Raw genomic sequence first — 23,234 nt, 5'->3', positions numbered from 1 at the left:
TGTGGTGGATAGGATCTACAACTAGGTGTTAATAATATTACCACGCTAGGTCGAAGTACTCCCAAGTGCTATTGCGCCACACATTGTAGTTCTCATGTTTATTCGCTTGGAAAATCTTCACGTTTCATGTTGTGTGCCCTAACATTTTTCATCAACTACTCGTGCAACTGTATTTAGGTAAAACGTGGAGGTGTTTGAATACTGCTATGTGCCTCTCTCTACGGCCACGGGCTCGCTAGCATAGCAACATGCTAACACATTCGCGCCGCTCGACAGAGGGTTTGAGTGCACCTACCGACGCGGGAGAGGTACGACTCAACTCGTGAAAGTTACGGTAAGAACATATATCACTACTGATTTTGGGTGGCGTGTTCCTTTAAGAAATGAATACTTTAAAACAAAATTACTGTGTCATTATTATCATTTACATAATATAGAAGTGTTTTACTTTTACCTTTGTGGTTTCTCAGTTTTGTGATTTATGCTGTTAATATGCCATATAAGAAGCTTTAGTCTTTAGGGAGAAAATTTACTTTTTAATCGCAATTAATCTAGATTCTAGATTAATTCATTTCAAAATATGAGATTAATTAGTTATTTTTTATTCGTTTGACAGCCCTAATAAAATCGTAATTAACCGCAACATTTTACTAAGCCTATGTGACGATTCTTCTCGTCACCATTTATTGTAATCATTAACCATGACCTTGGCTTTATGAGTTGCCACTGGCAGACAACCTAATAAATTGTTTGCAGGCAAATCTGTGGCCTAGCGCAGTGAAATGCCATCAGTCAAATTATTACTCATCCTTACAGTGGACGCCGCAATTTGGAAAAACAATATATATTTGCTGCTGTGCTGAGTAATAGCTGATGTAGCTATCCGTTTTGTACAGTATGCTCATGCGTATATTTCACAGGTATGCGGATGCATATATCGTAAAAGATTTCAAGACAGAAACATTGAACATATTTTAATCTGTATTTATAAAAAAAATACTGTAGATTAGATTGATGTGTTAAAATTATGATTGATAGTCTAATAATGCCATTATTAAGTGAAAAATACCTGATGACTTGTTCAGGACTTGAAAAAGATTGGGACTTGGACTTGGACTCGACTTGGCTTTGATGTGACTTGGACTTGGACTCGACTTGCCCTTCTCTGTCTTTACTTGGGACTTGACTTGGACTTGACTGTTAAGACTTGGGACTTACTTGTGACTTGCCAAACAGTGACTTGGTCCCACCTCTGGTGACTTGCGCTGCAACCCGCCCCTTTTATGTGAACGCGCACAAACTCCAATTAGGTTAACCCCGGCTCAACAAATCAACTCCATAATCAGCGTCGTAGTACCGATTAACACCACTTAAGATAACCAGGGGCCTGTACTACGAAGGGAGCTTAACCTACCCAGATGTACTTTGTTAAACCAGGGTTGACAAAACCTGGTTATCTTAAGTGGGCTGATTATGAAGAAGAACACTTCCAAAGCAATCTGAAGTAGAATATGGAACAACAGAACGGCAACTGATAAGAGAGAAAACTCTAGAATTGTGCATGACTGGTGTCATCAATGCCCAGGAAACATATAAAAAATAAGGTCTAATATGTGAAAATGTAAAGAATGGAATTTCACTAATGAAGTGAAAAAAAGAAGTGAAGTGACGTGAGAAGTGAGGTCCGCTCTAGAGGTATACTCTTTGTATATTTTTTAAACTCTAATTTAGTATAGGCTATTCTAATTAAGTAGGTAAATTACAAGTTTTGGCTACATTGAGTGTGCTAAATGCCCCAAGGTCTGCTGTCCCCCTACCATCTTTCCATCCCCTCCACAACCTTCCTATCTCAGTGGCCAGGAGATCTTGGATGAGTGGATGTAGCAGTACTCTTGACCAGATGGTATCAGGTCAAGGTCTGCTGCGTGGGGTAAGGCAAGTGCTGTGAGGCAAGGAAAAAAAAATAAAAAACATAATGTGTCAAGATATTCATCACATAATTTTAAAGAAAACAACACTGCTACAGAAGAGAAACAGTGAGATATTACCCTCCCTAAATTAAACAAAGAAAAGTTATATTCTGACTCACTCGTGTATGGGGGATGTGATGCAGCCATGTTCTCAGGCTCTCTGAGCCCCTCTGGTGCAACAGTGTTCACCTTCACTATAAAATTCACAAGGTGTGAAAAATAAACAAGTTACAATCAGTCCTGTATGGTAAGGAAACATTCACCATATGGATTTAAAAAAAAAGAAAATCTGATAATGGTTTCTGGTTTTCATCTACAGTATTCCAGAGAACCACTATCTTTCTCATTACTCTCTTACTCAGGGCAAAGGGGTTCCCGTATAGGCCAGGGTCAGATACCAGCTGTCCAAGTCCAGGTTCTCCTCTCCTGACCGTACCTCAGGCCTGTGGTCCTCCATGCAGAGATGTGGGTCAGTCAGGCAGCTCTCACTCCAGCCTGATAAACAGAAGATCCCACAGGAGTGAGCAAATGTAGCCTTGAACTCTGTTTCCAGTGTGGTTTCACTGTGGGTGGTGTACACAAAATTTTTTTACTGTCATAGGCATATAACTGAAACATGTATCACTGACTTACTCAGCGCGAAGGGGTCCCTGTTGACCAGAGTCTGCTCCAGACTGACCACCCTCTGCCTTCCTGAACCTCCCCAAAGCAACGGTGTTCACCTTCACTATAAAATTCACAATAATTGTTGTTTGTAAAATCCCCCACATGCCTTGTCTTCGTGTATTACTAACGCAACTCCAGCACCTGGGCTACTGGACAGCTCCTGGCCAGCCACCCAGACAAAACAAAAGCAAACGCCCCACGGTTAGGTGGAGGCGAATAGGTGGAACCTCGGATGGACCCATCAACTGGCATCAGGGCTCCTTACTGGAACTAGAAAAGAACCTTGGCAAGTAAAAGATAAGATCAAACTGATATGTGGTTGTTCCATCCACAGATTTGGACCATGTTCAGTTTTGCATTTTATTCAATAGTATTTGGTTAGAAGACTTAGACTGTCATACAGACATATGAATATAAACAGCATAATCTGAGTGCTGAGCAATGGTTTTGAAAAAAAAATCCATTCCATTATATCTTATCTGATCGGCCTACTTCATTATTTCACGACCAAAAATAAAGCTATGATTTACACAATTCCTTAAGCCAAGTGTGACTTGGTAGGACTGGTAAGTGTGCATAACGAGATTCCAGTCGGATCGGTCTTTGCGTTGCACATGTGTGTCGACGAAATACGACGTACTACCATTTAGCAGTGCTTTTGCAGTCAGCATCATAAGTAGTTTGCACCAGCTAGCCATGCTAACACATTCATGTAGCTAATAAGAAGATTAGTTGGCTGAGGGTGCTTCTTCGTTTGCATCTCTAATGACGAAGACGTGAGCTGAGGAGCGGTAGTGCGGTTGAGTGGTCTCTAACGTTACCTCTCTCTCTATGGCTCTGGTCTCTACGTGATCATTTAGCACTCTATCAAGAAAGCTAGCGAGTTAGCTTGCCATGTAAACTAGATATTCATTGGTGGGCTAATGAACTTTTAAGGTACCTCACAAGTCAACAACCTACAAAGTGTGATGGAGCCTGCGATGGAGAGGTAATCGAATGAACAAAAACGATTAGAATCAGATTCAGAATCGATTAGTGGGGAAACAACATCTGCTCTGCCTTTGTACCTTTTAAAAGTTGTAAGCCTAGTACTTGACCAAAAACACCAATGGACTAATCGCAACTATCTTTACACTTGTAACCTCGCTACAGATTTTCTTGGATGTACTAACTTTACAATTAAACTCAGTAATGCAACCGTGATTGCCGTTGCTGTTCAGGACTTTGCTTTTACGCAGATATTGGCCTGTTGTTACATACTGTACCTCTCATGTTTTGGCATTGTTATGTAGATGACGTGACCAAAGATTGCCTTGAGCTGAGCTGCTACAACAGACCAACGGGTGGAAGGTGAACAGAACACGTTGCCTTCAGCTCCAGTGATGGATACCTGGACGCCCAATCCCCGAGCCAAACCTTTCATCCCGCGCCACCAACGCAGCCTCTACCTCTCATGGAAATACAAACTCTCCAACAAGAGGGCTATACGACGATTCTGTCAGGTGTGCCTGGTATTTTCTAATGCTTACCATTTTCACGCAAATACCGTGTGTTCACGGTTCATTCCCAACTAGACACAGACTGTGGATTACTGTAGGCCTAGTTGATGCTCATTTGGCATCTAACTATCATGTTATTCCTGTTGACAATTTGCAAAATCTCTTGGTGTATTCTCATGTACTCTGTCTATTTATGGCAGGCTGGTGCAGTGCTATTTTTACTGGTGACAGTCATCGTTAATATAAAACTCATACTGGACACCAGAAGAGTGGCCAGTGAGGAAGAGGCTGTACAAGAGTATGGTGAGTTGTGTTCAGATATTGCCAACCTGTCTACATTACTCGTTAGGAAGTTTTGTTCAAGAATGTACACTCGCTGTTCAGGGAAAAAGTTGTAATATCTGTAATATTTTATCGAACCACGTTTAGTTGTGATTACAGCTCCCATTTGCCATGACATTGTTTTGACAACCTTATGCAACATCACAACATTTATATCCATCTAGAGCTGCATTCATGTTTCACAGAGATCTTAGATGGCAGGAAAATCGAACCACTGCGTAAAGGCTTCTCCAGAACACACTGATGGCCAGTTTATGTGTGAAAATGATTCCTAATGCCCCCTGAACTACTTTTTCATCATTTGAATAAATGAATTCTGATATTGTCATCTTAGAATCTGCATGTGCCATTAGGGAAGAAAAGGGGATTACCTGGTCATTGTGTACATTCAGGTAGTCATCCGACTTTTGATAGGTTTGCACCGACGTCACGTTCTGGCCGGTAACTATGGTAACCCAGCATGCGCGGCCATATTGGCGGTACTCGGTGAATGAAGTACAATGGAGTATTATCAGAGCCCGTCTACGGAGAGCCTTGCCACTCCGTATTAAAGGAATTATCCGGAGTAAAATGCACTTTAGATCGATTTACGGATGATTGGGGGTACATACGTTGAGTTGACATCAAAATCATGTCATTCGGATGTGTTTTGAGAAAGTTCGATTGTACCGTTTTCAGTCACACAACTCTTGTCCTTCATTTCAGTCCTTGAGAACTTTAAATTATTTGTAGGATATTCACAACTTGAGCTGTGTATGCAAAGACACAGAATTCAGAGTTCACACATTTTAATAAAATATACTTTTGGGACTCCCTGCTAATACTTTTGGGAATGCAAATGTTTTTTTATTAGTATTATTTAATTTTTATATGGCATGACAATATAAACACAGCTAACAATGGTATTAAATTGCAATAGCCTATGATTAAATGTAATAGAATATTCAACTAAGGTAGACTGCTGTTGTTCACAGCACTAAGCTATTTATGGTTACTGATATAGAACTACTCGAGTCTCTGGCCCTCTCTTGGAGCCAGGCATAGTGAGCTGGCCCTCGGAAGAAAAAGTTTGGGGACCACTGCCTTACAACATTATGAAGATCAGACCTTATCTGACACAAGATTCCACACAACTTCTTGTTCAAGCCATGGTCATCTCCAAGCTGGACTATTGTAATTCACTAATAGCTGGCTTACCCGCTTGTGTAATAAGATCATTACAGCTGATTCAGAATGCTGGAGCACGCCTGGTCTTCATTCAGCCAAAGAGGACACATGTAACTCCTCTCCTAGTTACTCTCCATTGGCTCCCTATAGTAGCCAGAATTCAATTTAAATCTCTCACTTTGGCCTATAGGACACTGACTGGATCTGCTCCTAGTTATTTTAATTCAATAATCAAGGCGTACATCCCCAACCGCCCACTGCGGTCTTCTGTCGACCAGTCATAAACACTAGGTCTAATTCAAGACTCTTTTCATCAGTGGTTCCATCATGTTGGTGGAATGAGTTGCCCAGTGCTCTCCGTTCCTGTGGTAGCTTTTGGTCGTTTAAGAGGGGTCTAAAGACAACATGTACTTCAACATGTACTTAGTTGTTTAACATGTTCAACATGTACTTAGTTGTTTAAGCGCTTCTTATGCGTTATGGTTTGTATAATATTGTTTTATTTCCATTAGGCTGTTTGATTAATTTGACATTATTGTTTATTATTGATATTCTCCTTAATATAGTCTTACCATGTCATTGTTTTTATATTATTGATTGAATGGACATTATTGTTTATTATTGCTTTTTTCCTCATTTTCGTTGCTTATTTTATTAGGCTATTGATTGAATTGACATTGTTTATTATTTCTATTCTCCTTATTATAGTTTGACCAACATTCTGATCTGTTCCCTGTTATATCAAACAAATCCCATAACCGGAACCAGAAACGATCCCACATGTCTACATTCAATGCTATGAAGCCACCAGGCTTGTGCAAAATTCCAGAATTGAATTGAAACTGGCTCTTAAATTCCAATTCAATTCTTGAATTTAACTTGCATTTCAATTGAGGTAGCAAACAGGAAGCATAATTGCAATTCGAATTGTGCGCAACCCTGGAAGCCACTTCAAAAGTTTGTTTAGATCCAGTGAAACTGCCATCATGGAAAGGGAAAGTCACACTTCGGTACTCTATTGAGTTCCAGTCCTATGAGTTCTTTTGTCATACTGTATGCATTGAAATGCATCCATCATGAATACCCTCTGTACAAGCCTTTGTACGTTATGAACTGTTGTTGGTTCAATCTTTTCATCTTGATGGTTTATTATGGTATATATTTCAGATTTAAACCTCATAGAAAGTCTTTTTGATACACTGAAGAAGACTTAACAAAGGGTTGAGTCTCCTGTCATTATTTGGCAAAAAATCATGCAATTGTGGACAAAAACAAATATTGTGAAGTTGCATAAGTTGAAACAATGCCATTGTGAATGCATGAATGTGTGCCATAATCATAACAAATGACAGTTCAGTGAATATTTGGAAGGCAGTTCAATTACAGTTTTATTTTTGTGTTTATAACAAAAACAAATGTTACATTTAAGGGACATAAGGGCTGTAAAAAAAGGTAGTGTTATTTATACTGCCAAATGTTATTGTCTTATTTTTGATATAGTTATCTGAATTTGAACTTCTACATATTGCTCTCTAGATGATGTGCTGCCTAATATGGAGACCCCAAGAAGACCGTCCAGTGGCCGCAAGGTTCTTGATATTGAGGTGTACTCCAGTCGCTCAAAGGTCTATGTGGCAGTGGATGGAACCACTGTGAGTAAGCCTACATTGTTTATTTAGCAACTCTTTCCAAATAATGTGTGTTCATCAATTCCCTCTTAATTCTACTGTTACTTCCTTGCAAAAAAACAGGATTCAGGAAGTCCTCTTCATTGATGTTTGGATTATTGTTAGAAATTGCCTTATGAAGTGTCTGATTTTATCAGCATGTGATATTATATAGCAGAGGTGTGGACACGAGTCACATGACTTGGACTCGAGTCAGAGTCGAGTCACTATTTTCATGACTTCAGACTCGAATTGACAAAATTAGAAATGACTTGTAACTTGACTTGGACTTCCATGCTATTGACTCGACTCTGACTTTGCCCCTTTGACTTGTAATGACTTGACTTGCGGCATGGACAAAATTATTTGTGTTTTATAAAAGCAACTATTTTCTGCCCATACCAACTTCAGCAGCCTCAAGTTCATTGTTAACGTTACACCTGCATTGCAACGTTATTTTGCATGGAATGCAGGTCTCTTATCTATTGTGAGAAGGGATGAACATCACTGAACATGCTACCATTTGTTGTCTGACTTGGATCATGTGATATTGTGATGGACCTCTGATCCCTTTGATGTGGTTCGATGGGTTCGATATAGCCTAAACAATTTAATTTGCTTCACGGAGCTAACCGAAACTATCAATACCCATATCAGCGTTGTGTTTTGCAACATAAATATCAAGAAATGTGAAGGTAAATAAATGTTTATTCACCTGGTATTGAGTAGCTTAGGCTATGGCCTTCATGACATCAAGATGTTCGTTAATGCCTTGTTATTGTATACTCCTGCGGGCATATTTATCCATAATCCATTCAGTATATAAACTATCAAACTACGGCATAACATGTAGGCTATCTGTTGGCTACTTGGACAGGAGTAACATATAGTTTGGAAATAATTTTAAGAGTGTAGTGCATAAGGATTCCGAAATAACTATGGTGGCGGATCTTGATATGCACGATATGAGCGCTTGCAGGGGGGGGGGGTCGTAGCTTTCATTTGCAGTTTTCTATCGCTCATTTGCACGTCAGTGGGGGCCGCAAATTATGTACTGGACCGTGTTGCTGCTGAGAAGGTCTCATGCACAGAGGTTAGAAGGAGGATGGCTTTGCATTTTGTATCAAAATACTTTAAAGGTGTGTATTTTTGTAGTTTAAAAATACTGCCAAATATTTTTGGTAAAACCAATAGCAGAGGTGAACAAAGTAGCCTACTGTACACAATTCCTTTACTTAAGTGACCGTACAGATACACCTTGTCAAATATTACTCCAATACAAGTGAAATTTGCAAAGTCAAAATGTTAATTGAGTTGAAGTAGAGAACTACTGTTTTTAAAAATATTAAAAAATCAAAAGAACAACCATTTTTCCTTTTTAATGTAATATTTTTTATACACAATAATAAAATTGTTGGATGGTCACTAGGTCGTCGTCACTAGCACTGTGTATTCATTCACATGAGTGCATTCACACTGATAATTTTGACAACAATGTGCGCTGCAAGTAGGCTACACGGATGGTGCACTCATAATGGTAAACAAGTTGAGCGTAGAACGCTGGACACTCTTCGCCCCCAAATAATGGCAACAGCCAACAACATATTTGGGGACATTGAGCACAAGGCTCCAGGCATCCCAAAGTGCTTGGAGGAGAATATACTGTAGGCCTAGTTCTTGACTTGTCAGGGACCAGTTGGGGCAGTTTCATGTCTCTGTTGCTGAGATTCCATCGTCAAAAGGTCAGAATCGCCAAGCATCTTGTAGGGGCTGTTTTTAAAGAGTAGAGGGGTCATTCCACGTCAGTTCAACCAGGGCCCACGCACTTAGGTCTCAAAAAATTCTGAAAAAATTACCAGGTGTACCTATGTTACCCAGGAGACGCACTGTAAAATTACTCTTATGTAAGATCAATACTTTCCAATATACAGCCAGTTTTACAGGGGGAGGGGGGTGTTGATTTTGTCCAGCCTCTTTCTTTTGTCAAAGTTCACAAGCCCACAGCGCAAGAACTCGAACCTAGGAGGCTCAAATTTTGCATGCTGGTACATAAATAGGAATAGTATGTAGCAAAATCGTCACGTTTGGTCTGGATAATCCTGCATGGTCATAGCGGTCCCTCAAAGTTGATACAATTTGTTTTGGTTTTTTTGTATATTTTTTTGGGCTTTTTATGCCTTTAATTAGACAGGACAGTGGAGAATGACACGAAGTGAGTGGGAGAGAGAGTCGGGGTGGGATCCGGAAAGGACCACGGGGCGGGAATCGAACCCGGGTCGCCGGCGTACGGTGCAGGTGCCCCAGCCAGTTGCGCTACGGCTGGGGCCAAAGTTGATACAAATCTTATTGGAGTTTTTGGCTGGGCTCTGTTTAAGCCTTCAGAAGACATATTTGTACTCAACATGGGCTCTTGATTTATTTTCCTTACTGAGATAAGTAGAAACACTCTCACAAAAAGCAATGAACAGAAAATAAATCCCTTCAGGGTGTGAACAGCAGACCTCACAAGTCTGAAAAATCATTTTGGTTATCATTTTCAGAGCACCCAAACACCTTGTGGGAATATACAAAGATTTTTTAAATATGTTTTTCCTTATTCTCCATGATCCCTTCTTTTTGAAAACACCTTTCTTTTTTATTTTCCACCCTGAACATGGGCAAAATGCCCCATTGACATCAATATGTTTTATATAGAGTCACCACACTGCCACCTGTGGTTGTATAGAGTAACCTGTGGTAGCTCTATACAAAACATATTGATGTCAATGGTGCATTTTACCCATGTTCAGGGTGGAAAGTGAAAAAGAAAGATTTGCATAAGACAAGTCAAATTGATGTTTTTAAAAAGAAAAGATCATGGAGAATAAAGAAAAAAATATATAAAAAATCTTTGTATATTCCCACAAGGTGTTTAGGTGCTCTGAAAATGAGAACTTTTTTAGACTTCTAAGGTCTGCTGTTCAGACCCTGAAGGAATTTATTTTCTGTTCATTGTTTTTTGTGAGAGTGTTCCTACTTATCTCACCAAGCAATCAGGATGCTGAACACTCTACCCACTCTCCCATCACTGACAGCCCCCCCCCACCCACCCACCAGCCAGCCAGGAACCTAGGAACCTAGGATCCTGTCTACCCTAACCCCCCCCCCCCCCAACACCGCCCTGTGGAACTGCACTGTGACTGCGCAGCCTAACGTGTTGCTGCTTCACATCAAGCCTGATATACTTGAAATTACTGCATATCAATGTAAATATACAGGTCACACAAGCACAAGTTTAAACTTCATGTAACTGTTAAGACTATGTAAATATACAACACAACTACCTCTATTTTTTTTATATATGTCCTATATTTCAGTCTCGCACTTTAATTTAATGTTTATTGTCTATGGCTATGTCTATGTCTAAAGTATGTCTATGTCTGTATTTAAAGTATGTCTATGTCTGCATGGGAAAGTAAGAAACGAAATTTCAATTCTTTGTATGACCAGTGCATGTAAAGAAATTGACAATAAAAGCCGACTTGACTTGACTTGACTAAGGAAAATAAATCAAGAGCCTATGTTGAGTACAAATATGTCTTCTGAAGGCTTAAACAGAGCCCAGCCAAAAACTCCAATACAATTTGTATCAATTTTGAGGGACAGCTATGACCATGCAGGATTATCCAGACCAAACGTGACTATTTTGCTACATACTATTCCTATTTATGTACCAGCATGTAAAATTTGAGCCTCCGACATGGTTTAGTTCTTGCGCTGTGGGCTTGTGAACTTTGCAAAAAAAAAAAGAGCCCGAACAAAATCGACACTAAACTGGCTGTATCTTGGAAAGTATTGATCTTACATAAGAGTAATTTTACAGTGTGTCTCCTGGGTAACATAGGTACACCTGGTACGGAGACCTAAGTGCGTGGGCCCTGGTTGAATTGACGTGGAATGACCCAGAGATTGTCTGTGCTGTGAGACTCATGTGTTGTGTGATGCATCCCAAGTAGCAGTGCTTCGCCCCAATATGCTGTAGTCTCAAGTCAATATATCTGCCTAAATCGCCTCGTCTTAATCTGTATTGCCATTTGTATTCGTTGTGAATACCAGGCCACAAGTAATTAGGGATTTTTTTCATTGGCTTACTTTTACTAACAATGCTATCCAGCGACGAGAGATTCCATTCGCTAAGCTAAGACAATGCATGTAAGGAGACAAAAATGCTTTTGCTCACTTATCTAACTCTAGGGGAGACGGTGAATAGGCTAACCCAATTCCATACCACATACTTGGTACTATGTTCACATTCCGGCGAAGCAGCTATTTGAAACACCTGAAAAGCTCTTGTGTTATGCTGCTATCCATTTGGCTTGCACTGCCCGAGTTATGCGCAAACGTGATGTAATTGCCTGTAGCACTTCAGCATTCCAGTTCATCTTTGTGGGAAAGAACATGGACGCCACCAGGGCAGCAGCTGTCTCAGTAATGCTTGGCGCTTGCCTAGAACACGAGAGCAAGCTTGTGGCTCATCTAAACAAGCTACGGGATGATTTACACTTGCGTTCATATTCATTCAGACTAAGACAATGCATGCTACCTACTTGGTAGGCTACTATGTTCACATTCTGGCGATATTGTTATTTGTACACATTGTAAATACAAATCACAGCATGTAAATAGGAAATGTTGGAATTCTTTTGTCACTATTGGGAGGTGTAGGCTAATGAAGCCAGCCACTTCGGGGCACTTGTGATAAGCTAGACTAGCGGTGGGTGCGTCAGACCGAGTAGCCTAACTACACGCACAGAGATGAGAAAGGCGTTCGACTTATCGAACTCTGGCAAACACGGTGAATGAGCTAAAGTCCCAAAAAGTGCGCGTGTTCCTTTAAAGTTGCTTCATTAGCATGAAAGTCGGGACATAGTATAGTTAGTGAACTCATTAGAATCAAAAATCCTGTCTTCACTCTTACTTTTCCTCAGTAAGAGAACAAAGGATACTTTGTTTGTCTTTGGGCTTGTGCTTATAAGTGTTTTAAAACACTTCAATATGTCAAGTATGATATATTGATAAGAATGATATATAGAAAGCATGATTGATGACATATTAATATGTGGTAATATGATAGTGACTTGTTTAAGACTCGAAAAAAATAAGAACTTAAACTTGGACTCGACTTGGCCTTGGTAATACTTGACTTGGACTTGCTTGCAACATCTCTGTCTTGACTTGGGACTTGACTTGGACTTCAGTGTTAAGACTTGAGACTTACTTGTGACTTGCCAAATAGTGACTTTGTCCCACCTCTGTTATATAGTCAACTGTACTGTTTAGATCTTCATCCTGTCTCTGTTCCTGTTTAAGGTTCTTGAAGATGAGATGCGAGAGCAGGGCAGAGGCATCCATGTGATCGTCCTTAACCAAGCCACGGTAAGGATTTCTCAAATGGCTCACTTGGACACAGCATCTCAAACATTGTTTCATATCTCTTTCTTAGACTTGACCTAAAATAATGGTGATTGTTTTGAAAGCATTGTTCATCAAAAACAATATTGGCCACTGCTAACTTACTGTGCTGTCTAAACCTCATTAATCTGTGTTGAAGGATAAAGTTAGCTCTTTAGACTAATCTTTATCCCCTAGCTTAATCTGCTGGACAGAACTCCATTGTCAAAATGTGCTAAAGAATGGCTGGATTCAACGCCTATTACTACTCTATACTCTTAATTTGTTATCTTTTTATGTCTGGTAATTGTTTGGAAACAAATTTTCTATGTTCTATGTGCAGTATATGTTTCAGATTTGTGAATGTATACAAATTATGCTACTTTTGGTAATGGAAAAGACTGAAGGAAGGGAATTACTGCATTAGTGTGTAAGAGTGCTTATGTGTGTGTTGTAAAGCAGTGGTGTATGTTGGCAAACAAATTAAGTTAGTTCCATTCTGTAATTTTGTTTCCTTGCAGGGCCACGTCATGGCCAAGCGGGTGTTTGACACATACTCTCCGCATGAGGATGAAGCCATGGTCCTCTTCCTTAACATGGTGGCGCGTGGCAGGGTGCTCATTTTCACCATTAAGGTTTGAGATCAGACTTCTTGCTTTAGTCTCAAATTGTGATTCTAGTGTCCCTAAACTAGAATGGTACTCCATGAAGTACATACCCCCGACAAGACAAATTCTGTGTCTTGGAATGTGTCCTGTATTGTTATTCTGGTTGAGCAAGCACAGAATAGTTTTGAGTGAAGTATTGTTTTGTGATGTTTTTACAATGTTGTTTTTTCTGTAGGACGAAGGAACGTTCCACCTGAAGGAGTCAGCGAAAAACCTGCTGAAAAGCCTGGGCAGCCAGGTGGGCATTGGCCTCAGCTGGAGGGACATGTGGACCCTGGTGGTCAAGAAAGGAGGTAAACGGGGAAAGACATACTCATTTACACATGCAGACAAGCACACACTCTCAAACATGTACAGTCAAAATGTGTCAAGTCAGTTACTGGTGCAAAATAACAATGAAGATGCATTTTAGATTTGAACCTAATGTTAACATGTGAATTGAGTTACGGTTAAGCTTTTATAAATAAGACCTGAAGGTGGACAAACCCCTGACAAGTAGTTGAAGGGACTTGGTACAGTTGGTGTGTTTTAAGCTTTTTTAAAGTTGAAGTGTCTTGTTGACCTGTTTGTCCTCAGGTCAGGTGTACGGAGAGAAACACTCCAAATCCCCAGCCCTCTCCACCTGGGGTGACCCTGTGCTGCTGAAGACAGAGGTGCAACTCACTGCGTCAGAAGGTACAATAAGCTGCTCTCTACCCACATCACCTACATCCCACATATGTGTGGGATAGATCTGGCCTTGATCCAGTAGGACTCTGGTACCTGTTATGGACTGCTGTTTCCTCTGCCTTTCTATTATATCACAGCATTGTTAAAAAAATGATTGTTATTTCTGTCTCGCAGTGGTCAGTTCTGAAAATGGTGAAACCTTTCTTTAAAATTCTCTGTCCCTGTCAGAGGCCGAGTGCCACTGGGCAGACACGGAGCTCAACCGGAGACGGAAGCTCTTCTGCAGTAAGGTGGAGGGCTATGGGAGCATCTGCAGCTGCAAGGACCCGGCGCCCATCGAGTTCAACCCTGATCCAGTAAGCCAGCAGTGCGCAGCCACAGCATGTCCTATGTGCTATGTAGTGGAACATACAGCAGACCACAACGCATCAAAGCTGATTGGTTAATTGTGTGATTACAGGATAACATTCATGTATTTTCTTTATTTTTTTTGCCTTCTCAGTTGCCCGTCAATAATGTCCACAATGTCCCACTGGCAGTGATAGCAGGAAACAGGCCAAACTATCTTTACAGGTTAGTTGTTATTTTGCTGAATGAAATGGCAGCCTCTTTAACTTTAGCCTCCTGTGGTCATTGGGTCAAAGGTGGTGATTGTTTTTCTGCTTTGTTTCTGTTCTGAGATTAAAAAAAAAAAAAAAGATCTGCTTCGGTATTTGTGAGTTAGGCATACATACTGTATCTGCTGTCAACTTGTAGCATTCTCATTTTTTTTTCAGGATGCTCCGTTCACTGCTCTCTTCCCATGGGGTCAACCCTCAGATGATCACGGTCTTCATAGATGGCTACTATGAGGTATCAGTGTGCTCTTCAGTCAGCATTTACTACTGAGCAAGTATACTGTGTAACCCGCCTTACAGCTCCCTCTGTGGCCAGTGTGCTTTTAGGATGATTTTTTACCAATGCTGGCAGGTTGACTCCCTAATTGACATAGTTGAAAAATATCCAGTCCTAATAGCTGTTATACCCCGGTTATTCCCGGTTATAAGACTAATGTTTGAAAAGATGATATAGCCTACCTGACGTGTGTTTCTACTGTATAGGAGCCCATGGATGTGGTGGAGCTGTTTGGCTTGAAAGGGGTCCAACACACACCTATTAGCATCAAAAATGCACGGGTGTCACAGGTAAGGTCAACGCAACCAATGGAAAGGAATGCTGCTTCTCGAATTCACTTTTCCTATGTAACAATTAGCTTACTTTGGGGTTTTTTTTGCATTACAAGCTGAAATATATTCATCAACCCTGTTTTTAGTTATTTTTTCTAGACATTCTTGCATATGTACTCCTGTATATTGAGGGTTGAATTTCATGCCCGTCTTTTCTGTTGTGCAGCACTACAAGGCCAGCCTGACTGCTACGTTCAACCTGCACCCTGTGAGTGCCTTTGGTCCACATCTATGTAGCTAAAAGAATTCCTTATGCTGTCTCACCCCCTCTAACCACAAAACTCTCTTCAGTCATTGAAAATTGAAGTTTATTCAACCACTTATAAAAGCAGAACATTGGCAACATTGGTTATTTTGAGTGTTTTTCTGAGTGCTTCTAACTGCATCATATTTCTAGTAATTAGATCAGGGAGGTTCTTGGAAGAGCTTCATCAATGGCAAATATTTTCAAGTGTAAAGTCATCTAAAAGAAGTATACCTCAAATTATCACTGTAGAAATGTTTGTCTATCTGCTTGTAGAGAGTCTGTAAGACTCACTTTAATGTTAATTTGTGATTTTAGGATGCTGAATTTGCCATTGTGCTGGAAGAGGATCTGGACATTTCAATAGATTTCTTCAGGTAAGGAATCAGTCACTAGGGGGCAGTAAGACCTTTTGATGCAGTGTGATTGGAAACCCTCCAGCTCATTAAATGTACACACACCGGACTGGTGGTTTGCCCACTGCTCATGGTGTTTAACTTTTAACCAGAAGTCAGTCCCTGGAGAGCAAACTGCAACGCCTGGACTTCTCCCTGCAGGGTTAAGCTGTTCCCTGCCTTTTTATGCAATTCTAAAATAGATTTCCCCTGGTTACATAAGTGTGAAATAAAAGTTAGTACGCTGTGTAGACACACAAACTGCCAGTCTTTAAAAAAAAACTTTCTTTCTGGGAATTGAACAAATGTTCCTGGTTTTGCTTAAGCCTTTGCCTATCTTGTCAAACTCTGTGGTGAAGGTCCTGCATTTTTCATGGCTGTAACTTCTTCTTCTAGCTAAGTCTTAGCAGGCACTTTATGTGAACTGTGCAGCAATAGTCATTATCTTTACCCCAAATTACACTGTAATGGTGGCATTTTAAGCTCGCCTCATCAAGGCCTCTTTGGGAAATCATATTCAGTTGAGAGAGTATCATATTGGTATATAGAGAAAACCACAGAAATTACATCAATTACACCATTCAGACATGAGCATTAAATCTCAATTGAAATTATTAATCTTATCACAAATGAAAAATAAAAAAGTAGTGATGGTAATTTTGATATCAATAGTTAGTAGTACTTAGTATATTATAATGCAATGTAATATCTTAATTTGTAATAGTAAATATAAGACAGCAGTGACAGTGATCATGGATTCATGAAAAAGATGGAAATTTGTAATTTCTCAAACCTGGATAAAAATGAAACAGACAGACGGATTTGATATACTTTATTCACTAAATATCTGGAATCTAGAATTTACATTTCTTCAAATGAGTGTCAGGAACAAAGAATAAATAAATAGCCTATATGTAATCTCCCTCAGGCATTAAGTGCAGAATATTGTTCTTGTGTGTGTGATATTCTATTTCTCCCCTCTCCTTCTCTTCTCCTTCTCCAGCTTCCTCAGCCAGACCATTCATCTGCTGAGAGAGGATGACAGTGTCTATTGCATCTCCGCCTGGAACGACCAGGTCAGTCTGCCGCGGTGGCAAAGCACTGCTTCAGTGGTTTACACAAATGGCAACTGGTTTTTGGATTTTCCAGTATTACACCAGTATTGTATTACACCAGTATTGTATTACACCGGTATTTTCCAGTAATGTAGACGTGCGTTATCACAGTATAGTCATGTTATACAGCTCAAAGCATCTGTAAGTGGGTAAGATGGAACTTCTGGTTAGTATCCTAGCTAGCAGTTGAGCACAATAGGAATCCACATGCTCCCTTCTGTGTGGTCTGACTGAGGAAAAGAAATGGCAACCACAACCCTCTCTCTCTGTTTGTGTTTTGATTTGTTAAACCAGCTGCAGCCTCTGGGCTCGGCCTTGAGTATTCGTTTGAAGTATTTCAAAAGGTTGTATTGATTTAACACTCCACAAGTTTGCTATGAGAAACAATAGTGAACATACATAATTCAATTGATTTGCTTGAAATTGTTAATCGTGTTGACGTTTGTGATTTGTGACTTTGTGGGCAGCAAGGCAGAATTCCTAAGTGAAAGCGGCTGCTGTAGTGCCTGTGTTTATAAGCTTGCTCCGTCCACCTGAGCTACCTCACCTGTGGCACAATTGCATAAGGCCATGTTGGGTGTGTGAGGAGAGGTTTGGTGTCAACCTGGCCAGAGAGGACCCAACAGAAAGGGTCTGTCATGGCGCTGTCAGGATGGACTTACTGGCCATCAGTGTCATCAGTGTCATGTCCATGAGGGGATTGGGTGTGGCAGGCAAGGATCCATGCCCTCTTATGGATATGACCACACTTTTGTAGCATTCTGTAACATGTTTTTAGCACACAGTAAAAATGCAATGAAACGGGAAATGAAATATGTAATAGTTAGATTATATAATAAGGTAGTCCACAATTTAAGGCAAGTGCTTTAACAAAAATGAATCAGTATTTAGAAACTATATGCGACTTTTGTCTTCTCTTTATGTCCAGAACATATATGATGATCTGTTTGTCACTGGAGAGTGTTGCACTTAGGGCAGTGTGACTGTGTGTCCGTGTGGTGTGTGTTTGGGGGGGATTGTGTGACAGTAAAGTATCTCTGACCGCCTGCAGGGCTATGAGCACACGTCAGAGGACCCGGCGCTGCTGTACCGTGTAGAGAGCATGCCTGGCCTGGGCTGGGTGCTGAAGAAGAGCCTCTACAAGGATGAGCTGGAGCCCAAATGGCCAACACCAGAAAAGGTACTGCAACAAGCCTCAACCGTCCCTTAGAGGATTTATAGTCTCTCTTTCCTCTGACCATCACAGTTTGTATTTAAGCACAGACAATCTAACCAAATGTCATACATTGCACATTAAACATGCAAATTGCTTACACATTCATTGCATTTAGCGCTGTCATTTTGCTTGATATTGTTTTCATTATATATCACATCAGAGTCTAAACTTTGAGTTATTGGAGTAGTGTTAATTTGTCAAAATGAGAATTGTTAATTAAAGTATGACAAAAATGCCAGGGTTTGATAAATTAGGACAATTTGTCTTGGTGAGAAGCCGCATCAGCACCACACCCTGTTTAAGCTGTTTCTGGTGGTAATGTGTAATAGTATTTGGTATGTTTACTTGGAGAGTAATACAGTTTTGCTTACGTTTCCTTGTCAACGAAAGATACTTGCTTTTGTACAGTATGTGCACTCTTAAAACTAATGTCTTGTCCCTATCTGGACAAAGATGTGTTAAAAATAACACAAGTTGTGTTGCTTTCAACGCAAGTTAGGTTATTTTCAACACATACTGTGTAACATATAACAAAAGCAATGTGTTGGAAACAGCACAAACTGTGTTGTCCCTATTTGGACACAGAGATGTGTTAAAAACAACGCAAGTTGTGTTGTTTTCAACACATTTGTTTTAAGAGAGTGTCTGTCTGCACATCCGTGTTTATATGTTTGTATGTATTATGCATATATATGTGTATGCTTATTTTTATGGATATGTGTGTTTCTGCATTGCTGATGGTGTGTGTGTGTGTGTGTGTGTGTGTTGCAGCTGTGGGACTGGGACATGTGGATGCGTATGCCAGAGCAGAGGAAGGGGAGAGAGTGTGTGATTCCAGATGTGTCGCGCTCTTACCACTTTGGCATCATTGGCCTCAACATGAATGGATACTTCCATGTCAGTACAGCTCTCTCCCCAAAACATTCACATTTCATGTAGTATGTAGAATGTAAGAGACAACCTAATCTCCATAGCTGTGCTTCTAGTTTTCATGCTGGTTTATTTTTTTGTAAAACCAGCTTGAAGGACATTGATTAATATCTACCGTATGTATGTAGTAGGCACTGAAAACAGTAAATATATATTTTAAAATAACCACCAGAACAAACAAACTTTTTCTTCAAATGACTAACACGGCTGTTTTCATCTTTTGTGTAGGAAGTGTATTTTAAGAAGCACAAGTTCAACACTGTGCCAAATGTCCAGCTGAAGAATGTGGATGGGTTTGTACCAATTCCATTTCTGTTCTACTAGTCCACACAACTCTAGTCAACCTTGTTGCTAATTTAAGTTCAACACTAAAGCCAGACATACAACAGAACTGTCAACAGTGACAATGTAATCATTGTGTGGAAGTCTGATCCAGTGTTCTCATGCACTCATGAAAATAATTTCCACTCCGATAATATCATTTGCTATAAAAGTGTGTGTTTAATGTCCCCCAGCCTGAAGAAGGATGCCTATGAGCTGGAGATTCAAAACCTGTTACGGTAAGCAATTTGAAAGTTTAAGAGCACTCTGTAAAGGAAATACTCCTGTGAGCCCAGTGAAAGGATATATGCAAAACAAGGATTGATAAAAACAAGAGCAGGTGGAAGTGAAGAGTAATAAAACAATGGCGTCGCTGTGAATATGGAAGTGGACAGGAGACTTGCTAAGACGCAGGGGTAGCAGGGAGTGGACACAGGCCCAGTAAGTTCCACTGTATGCTTTATAGGCATGTAAAACTCTGCAGTGGGTAAACAGGGAGCTTTTGAGGTCAGCTGAGCTCTGTGCTGAGCTCAGTGGACGCCCAATGAAACTGTATTCAGTTGAGCAGCTGGAGGCACAGAAAAGGACTCCATGGAATGCACCAGGGCCGGTCTCTTGTCAGTTTAGGAGATAAAGTATACAGTATGTAATGCATAAGGCTCATGTTTGTGTGTGTGAATCTGTGTGTGTGTGTGTGTGTTGACCTTTAGGGATGCTGAGATTCTGGACCACTCTAAGAACCCCTGTGAGGACTCCTTCATCCCCGATACTGAGGGGAAGACGTATGTCATGTTTATCAAGATGGAACAGGAGAGCGACACCAACACTTGGACTGAGTTGGCAAAGGTGTGAGCACGAGGACGTATTTCTGTTGTGCATGTATGGAGAGCCAGAATGTGTGGAACACATGTAGCAGAAAATATGGAAGTTGAGACAGAATCAGTTATTGATATTGACAGCCAAATATTTGCTTTTCAAAAGCTGTAGGACAGGATAATGACTCTGAAGATCCACAGAAATATTGGGATGTCATAAAATACACCCCATTAACACCCTTTGCGGTTAGCATGGTTTTATGGTTAGTGCAGATGCTACCACTGGACTGTAAAACTTTTGTGTGTGTGTGTGTGTGTGTGTGTGTGTGTGTGTGTGTGTGTGTGTGTGTGTGTGTGTGTGTGTGTGTGTGTGTGTGTGTGTGTGTGTGTGTGTGTGTGTGTGTGTGTGTGTGTGTGTGTGTGTGTGTGTGTGTGTGTGTGTGTGTGTGTGTGTGTGTGTGTGTGTGTGTGTGTGTGTGTGTGTGTGTGTGTCCTCATGTAGTGTCTACATGTGTGGGACCTGGACATGCGGGGCAATCACAGAGGCCTGTGGCGCCACTTCAGGAAGAAGAACCAGGTGCTGATGGTGGCCGCTCCCTTCTCCCCTTACTCGTGAGTATTCACTTCCCAATAGGAAGAGCTCAGCGCGCCATTCACCATGTGCCCTGCCCTGTGTGCCAGGGTCCAGTCGGTTTGGTGTGCCTCCATGTGCCCTGCCCTGTGTGCCAGGGTCCAGTCGGTTTGGTGTGCCTCCATGTGCCCTGCCCTGTGTGCCAGGGTCCAGTCGGTTTGGTGTGCCTCCATGTGCCCTGCCCTGTGTGCCAGGGTCCAGTTGGTTTGGTGTGCCTCCATGTGCCTGATCCCTCTGCTCCTTTGCTCCAGGTCCAAGAAGCCCCCCCAGATCACTCCCATCCACCTAGAGCCTCCACCCAAAGAGGAGGGGGCCCCCGTGGAGCAGATGTAGCCCCCGGCCCCGCTGCCTTAACACACTCCGTCCGGCCTTACAGCACCACCACCACCCACGACCCCCACTAACTGCCCGGTAAGCCTCATCTGAGGAGGCCAGGCAGCTGTTGGGGAGGGGTGACCAGGGAATGGGAGGTCAGTCTCCACCATGCCTGCTTGCGGGGACACTGGACTGAACGAGCACCTGACATAATGGCCCCAAGGAGGAGGCCGGTGTTAGGTGGACTGGGATACTGTGGGACATGTGACTGCACTGTGGGCACAGCTATCTTCAACTCTCACACAGACACTGTGTGTGTCTGTGTGTGTGTGTGTGTTTGTGTCTGTCTGTCTGTGTGTGTGTGTGTGTGTGTGTGTGTGTGTGTGTTGAGGTACAATGGAATGGTCTGCTGTGTGTCTGTGTGCGTATGTCTGTGTGTGTGCTGATTCCTCTCAAACATAGGCATCTAAGGGACTGGCTGAAAACACTACTGAGAGCTTTTCATCCTGTAAATGCATTTTAACTTAAGTCTATTTATTTTGCCAGTACTGGACTAAGCAGTGGTTTATTTTATTTAATCCACTTTTATACAGAAAAGAGAAGAAAAGCCTAACATTGCTTAAAGTACATACATATATTTTTGGAGGTAAAAAAGTGAGTGCATTATTTTACAACATTAACTGAAAACCGTGTGTAAGGTACCTGAACTGTATTGCAATCCTCAGATGAAAATCATTGAGATGATGGCTGTGTCACACTTTAAAATCCTAATTCCAATCAAATGAAGGGATTAGGAAGCAATGATAAGTACAAGAGTTCAATGTCATATCACTATTCCTGCTGCACACTATTAAGCAATAGTGCACTGTATCTGAAATCTGTAAGCCCTTAATAAGGAATTCTTTAGTTCTGTCAATGTTTCACTTGAGGGCAGCCAAACAAACTAACACTTGAAAATCATGTTTTATTATTGTTTGTTTTTTTTATTGCATATAACTCTAAAGTTTGATCCATGAAAGTATTGCTGTGTGATTTGATTTTTAGAATGTTCCGGCAGAATCAGACTCCCCGCTACTCCCGTAGGGTCTTTTTCATTCACTCTTTTTATTTTTATTACCTGTGGCACCAGATGGTGGGATGCATTTGAAGTCATGTGCTCTGCAGTGCTTAGTTTTGACTTTGCTGTGTTGTGGGTTTTTAAGCACGCAACAGAGAATGGTCCTAAATGATGAACAATCTTCCTATTGTTGTCAGTAGTAATTCTAAGGCATCGCTGAATAGTCACAAGGTACCTTGGCCTTCTGCACTGTGGATAATGTTCAGTGTTAGCAGTGTGGGAAAGATCATTTGAATGACTGTTGATGAGATTGTTATATAGTCTCCTATATGTGGACACCTATTATGAATTTCCTTTAATGTTGCAGTACAATGTGCTTTTCTTTGCAAAGGCAAGAACTGCATTTTACATCAATTGATGTATGCCGCTTATACAACTGTGATATCACATGTTGGTGAAATCACTAAAACATAGTGTGGACACAACTCCTGCTGGTCTTGGTCACCCAGCAGGGTACAATTCAGTTGTTGACTTGTTTTTAGGAACACCTGGGGATGTGACGTCTGGAGGACACCTTTTGTCTTTTTCAGATACTGGGTTCTTCTTTGTAATACCTTTTTTGTTGATCTCCTTTTGAAAGTATTCACTGAATAAATGATATTGTTTATAATAAACCTTGCCTTCGTGTTTTTTCTTCTCATTACGGTTGGCCTTGTCATCCCCTTAGAATAAAACTAATTATACAAATGCCTTATCTGACATTTTTGTCAAAATTGAGTTATTGACCAATTCTTATTCTTTGATGATTTAAGAAGGTGAGGTGATTCTTGTAGTTGTATGCCTTGTTGGACATTATATCTAAAGAGGTTTGTTCCGCTTATCAGTATAACT

General features: G+C 40.9%; 1 protein-coding gene across 1 annotated transcript; it reads left to right on the top strand.

Moving 5' to 3' along the window:
* The first annotated feature begins 3,264 nt into the window (after window positions 1-3,264).
* Window positions 3,265-23,011, top strand: pomgnt1 (protein O-linked mannose N-acetylglucosaminyltransferase 1 (beta 1,2-)). The gene is made up of 22 exons (XM_076277834.1): window positions 3,265-3,624; window positions 3,929-4,138; window positions 4,336-4,438; window positions 7,181-7,296; window positions 12,661-12,726; window positions 13,263-13,376; window positions 13,585-13,702; window positions 13,986-14,084; window positions 14,307-14,434; window positions 14,581-14,651; window positions 14,855-14,930; window positions 15,179-15,262; window positions 15,471-15,512; window positions 15,867-15,925; window positions 16,947-17,019; window positions 18,110-18,238; window positions 19,046-19,171; window positions 19,433-19,497; window positions 19,720-19,764; window positions 20,236-20,371; window positions 20,843-20,952; window positions 21,223-23,011. The coding sequence occupies exons 2-22, from the start codon at window positions 4,019-4,021 to the stop codon at window positions 21,302-21,304; spliced, it is 1,962 nt and encodes a 653-aa protein (XP_076133949.1). The 5' UTR covers window positions 3,265-3,624; window positions 3,929-4,018; the 3' UTR covers window positions 21,305-23,011.
* Window positions 23,012-23,234: the final 223 nt, after the last annotated feature.

Source organism: Alosa pseudoharengus, unplaced genomic scaffold (assembly GCF_046254945.1).
Source record: "Alosa pseudoharengus isolate Yale_2024_CS ecotype anadromous, Long Island Sound unplaced genomic scaffold, YU_APseudo_1.1 YU_APseudo_1.1_scf_11, whole genome shotgun sequence".
Lineage (NCBI taxonomy): Eukaryota > Metazoa > Chordata > Actinopteri > Clupeiformes > Clupeidae > Alosa > Alosa pseudoharengus.
Note: the sequence above shows the minus strand (reverse complement) of the source record. Positions and strands in the feature narration are given on the sequence as shown.

Excerpts from the sequence above, each read along its gene's own strand:
- pomgnt1 (XM_076277834.1), top strand. The coding sequence starts at position 4,019 with ATGGATACCTGGACGCCCAATCCCCGAGCCAAACCTTTCATCCCGCGC. Across the intron at positions 14,931-15,178 it reads TCATAGATGGCTACTATGAG|GAGCCCATGGATGTGGTGGA; the intron begins GTATCAGTGTGC and ends TCTACTGTATAG. Across the intron at positions 20,953-21,222 it reads GCTCCCTTCTCCCCTTACTC|GTCCAAGAAGCCCCCCCAGA; the intron begins GTGAGTATTCAC and ends CCTTTGCTCCAG.